At 35.9% G+C, this 7,759-nt stretch overlaps 1 protein-coding gene across 1 annotated transcript; it reads right to left on the reverse strand.

The window, feature by feature from the left end:
- Positions 1 to 374: 374 nt before the first annotated feature.
- Positions 375 to 7,479, reverse strand: LOC136806832 (myb-like protein X). The gene is made up of 5 exons (XM_067063410.1): positions 7,331 to 7,479; positions 6,954 to 7,205; positions 1,645 to 1,937; positions 1,112 to 1,300; positions 375 to 553 (listed from the first exon to the last, which is right to left on the reverse strand). Exons 1-5 carry the CDS (start codon positions 7,477 to 7,479, stop codon positions 375 to 377), a joined length of 1,062 nt encoding a protein of 353 aa, XP_066919511.1.
- Between the last annotated feature and the right edge of the window lie 280 nt (positions 7,480 to 7,759).

Genomic DNA, 7,759 nt, shown 5'->3' on the forward strand with positions numbered 1-7,759 from the left:
AACTTGCATTTAGAAAAACATGTTTTAAGGCCTCTGACATTCAAACTCACTCAAAGAATCTTTAAACTCAAAGGGGAAGAGTGAGATTAGAACTTAACGTTTTCCCTTTTTTCCAGATATTGGATCAGGCTCTTCTGATCGGGGGGATGACTCTTTTTCCAATTTGCCATATCTTGATCTTCAACAATGATTCAATCCATAGTTGGGTGATGTGGGTGTGAATTGGTGACGATAGTTTCCAAATTCATTAACAAATTTCGTTCTTCCAGTTCTCTCGAGAAAATTTAAGTTCATTTCTTTGGAAGGAAATTATACCCATCTCTTTCTTCGTCAGACGTCACCAATTCCTCACTTGTGTCACTCTTGCTTTCGTCTTATCTCTGGGTTGGTTTGTTTGCCAGTTGGTTTTCCGTTTCTGATTCACTTTTACCTTTACTGTCTTGTTGGGTTTCGTTGTTATTTCCAGTTTCGTTACTACTTTTCGCTACTGTGTTTTGTTCCGTATCCTTGCTCTGTTCCGTTTCTTTGTTTTGTTCCGCATCTTTGCTATGTTCTGCTTCGTTAATTATTTTCCGTTTGGTTATCAGGTTCCAAACCAGGCCCGTCTGCATCTACCGTAATTTTTCTAATTTAACGCGTGGCAATGAATATTAATTATTTTGGACGCTACGCTACGATATCCGAGCGTGCTGAGTACGCGTTAATAATTAGGTGAAACTAAATTGGACGCGCTAAACTTGAGGTAGGTATCACGTAGAAATCTTTAGTCAGGATTGTACAGTATATATTACATAGTATGTATCATATAGATGATCTGGAGGAGCTAGAGGAGGATGACAAAGATCCGCTTGATTTTTAATTTTGAAAGAAAGATAAAGTTGATCAAAAATGAAATTTTTCTTGTCTAAGTTTTCATTTCCAAGGCTTGACCACGCGTAATAATTAGAGTAAAATTAATTACTTGGAATTTCGGCTACGCGTTAATAATTAGAGTAAAATTAATTACGACTTTTCGCCAAAAAAAACAGGGTATGTGTTAAATTAGATTACACGTTAAATTAGAAAAATTACGGTACGTCACTTTCAAAGTGGCGGCTTTATCTAAACAAACTGCTCTTTTCCATATCGTTGTTAAGTTCCGGTTCGTTGTCAGGCTCAGACTTGTCCGAATCTACGTCATTATCATAATGGCGGATTTTGTCCAAACAAACGGCTCTTAGCCACTGCCCATCAAATTTAAATTCGAAGTCATCCAATCCTTTCTCCTCCTCATGGTTATAATAAATGCCCACATTAAAGCCTTCAATAGCAATTTTAAACTTTTTGGAACGTTTTTGTCGAACTTATCTTAAATCATTCATGTCAATTTCTTTAGACAGACATTTTGCCACATTATCAGATGAAGCAAAAGGAGGTATGTTTGGGATGTAATATCTGGCAATAGGTCTTCTTATGGTAGACCTCCTCTTTTCTCGATTATGCCTTTGATATGAATTCCATTTATAGTAATTCCTAGGTACAACAGCTTTTTAAAGTATTCTTCTTTCGTGAAGGTCACCAAATATCTCGATCTAAATCTGGTGTCTCTGATAAATTTGAAAATAAGTTCTTTTGCTGGCATTTCAAAAAAGGTCTCTAACTCACTTATAACAGTGTCTGTTAAGTCTTCAGATGTCATTAAGTTGTAAAAAACATACGTATTATTTCTGCGTTCTTGACGAAGTTCTTCAGGAGTTTGAATGTTGCTGGTGTTTTCTTTGTTTGCGTTGTTGTCGTTGTTGTCGTTGTTGTTGCTTTGAACTGTATTTGCATATGATTGTTGATTTTCTACTGCTTCTCCAGTGTCATAATGACGGATTTTATCCAGACAAACGGCTCTGAGCCACTGCCCATCAAATTTAAATTCGAAGTCATCTAATTCTTCCTCCTCCCCATTGCTATAATCAAGGATTTATTATACACTGGATATACAAGTAACAGATTTTTGCCGATTTCTCGTGTACTAGGTATGTCCGCAGTAATGATATTATTGTTCACTCTCCTTCCCTCATTAAATGATTTTTCGAAGCATTTTAATGCATTTCTTATCGAAAATCACTCATCCAATTCCCAAAAGAGACTTAAAACTTTCCTGTGAGAATCAAATTTTTCCACTTAATTGCTAATTATAAGTCGTTATGACGTTTCAAGCTGTGAGAAAGATGCAAAAGACGTGTTGTGTACAAGAAATTTAAGGTTGACACCGGAAATTTTCAAACTTCAACCTCAAAGAAACCACTTTGCCACCACGTGCCTCCAAAGGATTTTCATACCACAGTGGAGCCAAGACACTCAAGTCTTATGTATGTTAATTTCAGCTCTTCTGGGGACAGTCTTAGAAAGATATTTCCAATTGAAAATTTCGTGTCACTATAAGCATTTTGTCTGAATTTCATGTCTAATGATGTTTTTCTCACATTACATTTCACAAATGTATCCAGCTCGGAATGCTAGCCTTACTTTCAAACTTTTTTTCTGCAAATGTACAAAAAGAAAGAGCTAGAGAACTTTTTAAAAATAAGACTAATAAACATTTTTAAAAATCAGACATTTTCGAGCCGCCATGGCAGTTGTCCTTTGCGGACAAAGCTAGAACATCAATTGTTTTCTGAAACAAAGGAAATACAATGATCGCTCTCCATCGTTTTATGAGTCGTTTATCCAGTGTATAATAAATCTTTGCTATAATAAATGCCCAAGTTAAAGCCTTCAATAGCAATGTTAAACTTTGTGTCAATTTCTTTCGATATACATTTTGCAACATCATCAGAAGAACCAAATGGAGTTATGTTAGGGATTTAGTATCAAGCATAGTAGGTCTTCTTATGCGTAACGTGCCTCCACACCAAAAGTTACTTAAAAATCCTGATGTAATCGAATTAAAATATTAACTAACTTTTCAGATACACCAAATTTCAATAAAACACACCAAAGCATATCACGAGGAACTCTGTCGAAAGCTTTCACAAGGTCGATAAGCACCCAAGTTTCGAGATTGTGTTCGCGCCTTTTCTTTAAGGCCATTTTAACAGTGAAAACTGCATCAGTACAGCCTCTACCCTGGCAGAATCTACATTGGTTCTCATGGTCAAGGCTTTCGATTAAAGGTTGCAAACGGTTGTTGCGATGATTATGGCAGAGATCTCCAGTAGCATTATTCCTCGGTAGTTTCCCGGAAAGTGGAGGTTTCCTTTTTTTCAGAAGGATGATGAGGCGGCCTATATCCCATTCGGATGGATGTGAGTCAGAATTCCAAATGTGAACAAGAACCGCAAAGATGCGGATAAATATTTCCCTTGCAAAAATTGTAGTGAAACAACGAGTCTAGAGTCACTTCCAACAAAAATTAGATTTATACTCAATGTGATGTTTGAAATATAAATGGATATGAATTGACATTTAGAAGATAGCTTTCGATACTCTCAGCGCACGTGTTTAAGGGAAATGGGCATATTATACAGGTGTTATGTATGTTATAATGTACATGTTACATGTTATAATGTGTTATATATTACTCTCATATTACATTTACGTACTTTTGATGGATGTTATTATTTCTCGGTGGCCCCGGTATTTTTTCAACTCCCCAACTCACGCTTTCAACTTCCCAACTCACGACTAGAATAGTTTCCACACTCAAAAAAATTGTCCAATAATTGTAATTGAGTGTCCGTTAATTAGAGGTTTAGGTTTAACTGCAGTCTGGATATCCAAGCTCATAATTTTAGAAAAAACAAAATTTACTTCAACATACAAAGTTCTAAAATTATAGAGCTTGGTACACCCAGAGAATGAAAGTGCAAACCCTTGTTTCCAAAACTTTCCTAGCCAACCCAGGGCAACAAAAAAAGAAATAAACAAAAAACAAAATTTACCAAAACCAAAGATTACACCAAAGTCCATAATTAAGTTTGCATGTATCACTATGACTGACCATGTTTTCTTAGAAAATGAACTCGCCTCTGTTTCTTCTTTTTCATGTTTTCATGTAACAGAAAGCTTTATCTTCACTAGCAAGTGGAGGATATCCTATTTTTGTTTCAGAATTGGTCCGCATCATGTAGCCTTACGGCGTTAACGATATGAGCGCTAGGAGATGTATCTATAGAGGTTTGCGAATCAAACTAGCGGATATGCATTCTAATTTGAGAAGGCAAATCGCTTTAGGTGGATCAGGCTGTAAACCAGAACATAAAATATAAAAATATAGATTGCGAAATATTTTACAGCCTGGATATCCAGGCTAGTTTTACTGTATCTCAGTTTTTTAAGAAATTGAAGAGAGATTTTCTTGGCGTGTTAAAATTCAATGGAAAGATATACCGATATAGCCTCAAAGGGTTTGGATATTAAGGTCAAAGTTTTTATAAAAATCTGTTGTAAATAAAAGAATTTTAACAGATAAGTTCTTTATGAATGAGTGAAGCTTGTTTGGGAGGGGAATAAAGTGAGAATGGAGACATCATTACTAAAGAGTAGAAAGTTTTATTTTTTCAGAAGTACCAAAACAAAATACAAGATTCCTATCAGTACCAGACTGCAAGTTTGTTTAAAAAAAATAAGAGTATGCCTAAAAATAAACCTTGTATGAGCCAAATTTTCACTATGGCTTTTGAAAAAATCTTGCCCGACTCAAAGTTATCTTGTGGAGATAAAAAGAAAAAAATGCTTAAAAAATACAAACTGTACTGTGAGATTGTACTTAATGCTGTCAACTGTTTTTATTCTGTCAGTCATTTTCAGAGATTGGAAAGGAGAAAAATGTGAATGGAGGAATCTTAGTTCGAAATTTGTTTAGGGAAGTAAGTAACTAGACCCAAACAAAAATTTTTAAAATTTCAAGTAGCAATTCTGTGCATGTATCTCTCCAAATGTTGACAGAATTAAAACAGAATTACTGTATAACGATATTATGATGGTAGAACGAGAACTAACGGGAGCTTTTTACATATAAAATATAAACAAGTATTTACAGGATTGCCTACAGCCCTAATGTTGACTTATCATTATTTTTTTGATAATTTGACTTAACTTGGCAGTATTTAACTTTAACTAATAAGGAGGACTAGCCCAAAATAAATGGTGTTTTGCTCTCCTAGAATTAGAAGTTTAGGTAAAAACATAAAGAACTCAAAAAATCAATATTGGCTATTTAGTAAGATACTAACATAGATCAATTTATTTGTTTTGAAGCAACTGAAAAGATAAGCTAGCATGTTCGCAGGTTGAATAATATGGAAGAAAAGAAAAACACTTCAATGATAAATTTTACTAAATGAAGCAGACAGCCATATTACGACTGACAACAACTTAAGAGTTTTCACCACTCATGAGAGCATCCTCAATTGATGCTCTTGTAATTTTATTTTTGACAACATAATCATCCAGCTGACATTGAAAAACTGTAATTTCTCTTGATCCAAACGATAATTTGAAGCTTTGTGACGAGATGGACGATCCAAATCGAATATTATTACCACAAGAGCATTTGAAATATTTGGCATCATCTTGTGGAGTAACAGGCTTCTCACATCTGTTACACTTCGCACTTCCAGCAGTTTTGAAACACGAGTCGATTGGAAACGATAAAAAGAAAGTTTGACTTTTCTGAATCAGAAGAATCTGATAAGTCTGCCTCTGAGGATGAGTGTCCAACCAATTCGTTAACTTTTTGTTCCATGTCGGACTGGGTTGGAATAGATATGGCATCCACAGGAGTATCTGATTTATTAAAAACATTTTCCATCCTGAGTTTTTTGTGTGATTCTGAAATATGAAAATCAGTTTTGCGTTTCTTCCATGTTGAAGAAATAGTAGAAGTTGATACAGTATGTTTTGATGATGATGATTTGGCTCTATCCCCTACGCTATTCCCCAGCTCCCCATTGACATTGGTTCTGGGAGTGTGGGTACTAGATCCATTGTCATTGGACTTAGTACCAGGCATCAAAGGGAGGGAAGAACTAACACCCTGGGTTTTACCCTTAGTGGCGAGCGGGAATGTATCATTAGACGTACCCTTGCCCTTCATGGAGATCTTCGGTACCAGTAGTGGACTTGCGTCATTGGACCTGTCCTTGGTAGAAGAATGTCTGGCCTTTTTATGTTTTTAACAACCATTCTCCGATCAGTACTGTGTTGAGGGTTGACCTCAATGGTTTTGCATTGGGCTTTTCCAGAAAAAAATCGTGCACCCCCTGTTGAGGAGGTCCATTTCCGTTCCAAGGGGGTAAGGTTTGAAATGCAGTGGAATTCCATAAGGGTAGACGAAAATCCGTCAAAAGTAAGCGGAATTCCAAGGGGGTAATGATTGAAAATTTGTAAAATTTCGGAATTCCAGAGGGGTATGATCCTAAAATTGCCTGGAATTCCAAGGGGGTAGGTCACAAAAGCTTGGACCTCCTCAACAGGGGTTGCACGGTTTTTTTCTGGAAAAGCCCATTGTTCTTTCTGAAATTTTAAGAATTGTGCAAATAAAAAAGTTTCATGTGAAAATGGATCTCATGTGAAGCCATATTCCTTATTATAAAGGAGCGAGATAACTAGAATAATGAAAAAAGTCTTATCTGTATCTTTGATGTATATCTTCAAATCCAATGGATGGTTGTTCAAATTTCTTGTTGAAGATTGAAAATAAACACACCTATAACCACGCGACTGTTCTGTCTGGAAGTCGAAGTTGAAGTGATCTGGATCGACGTTGTCTCTCATTTATGCTACGCTTCTGAAAGAAGCGAGCGGAAATCCATTTGTTGTTTCAGTGTTCTTTCTATAAAATATTTGTCACCAACTCGTTGCTCTTCTTCGTTTTCATTCTTGTTTTCACCTAAATCATGCACCATGATGTTGCACTTGGTTGATTTGAGCCAACGCTCCTCTTCGTTAACTGATTTGATGAAACTTTTTATGGTCACCTCTTGTTTTTGTAGATCTTCTTTGTTGACTTCTGCATATTATTGTTCTTTGTTTCTGTGCTGTTGAGCTGTGTTTCAGAACGTTTGTTGTTCCGTTCTTTGCTGACGTCTTTTTTATTCATTATCTTCTCGACTTTCCTTTCTAGAGAGGTTATTCTCTCCTTGAAACCTAACTTCAATCCATGATATTCATCTTTATCTGCTTCCTTCGCTGTGATGTTACTGCGAGCTTTTTGTCTTCTTGTTTTAATCCTATCAAGTAAGAGTGGCGTTATTGTATCACAAGTTCCACATTCGAAGCGCCAGTTTTTATATTGCAGACAAAGCTGAATCTGATAGGCCGGGAGTTCAGAGCAAGCATAATGGACAAGTCACACATCATCACAATCATCACACAAGTATCACATCTCCTACATCGTAAGGTGTCGTTATCTGCTATGATGGTGTTTGTGAAACAGTTATTGGGTGTGCAATATCCTCTATTTTGTTGAATTTCCTTGTTAGAATTTTCGTTAATTTCCGCCATATTGTTGCATTTTCAGGATCATGGCAGATCTAACGGTAGAAATTTTGGCAGCCAGAAAATAAAGACATTTTTGGAAATCATAAAATCATTTTTAAGCTAGCTCACGAAATAAATCCCAATGAAAATCGTTTAAATTTCATTTTCATTTTACTTTGAAGATTAGCACTCATTTTAATATAGAATCAGGGTTTTCGACTCGTCTTTTATGGCCTTTTATTGAAAGAATTCTGATAGCGCGAATAGTAATTAAACCTCTTTCTCACAAACACACTGGGAACCC

Source organism: Clytia hemisphaerica, unplaced genomic scaffold (genome assembly GCF_902728285.1).
Source record: "Clytia hemisphaerica strain Z4C2 unplaced genomic scaffold, Clytia hemisphaerica genome assembly, whole genome shotgun sequence".
Classification (NCBI taxonomy): domain Eukaryota; kingdom Metazoa; phylum Cnidaria; class Hydrozoa; order Leptothecata; family Clytiidae; genus Clytia; species Clytia hemisphaerica.

Coding starts and splice junctions, on each gene's coding strand:
- LOC136806832 (XM_067063410.1), bottom strand. CDS start 7,479: ATGGCGGAAATTAACGAAAATTCTAACAAGGAAATTCAACAAAATAGA. Junction 1,301..1,644: donor CTTAACAGACACTGTTATAA/GTGAGTTAGAGA, acceptor TTGCTATTGAAG/GCTTTAATGTGGGCATTTAT. Junction 554..1,111: donor CAACGATATGGAAAAGAGCA/GTTTGTTTAGAT, acceptor TTAACGAAGCAG/AACATAGCAAAGATGCGGAA.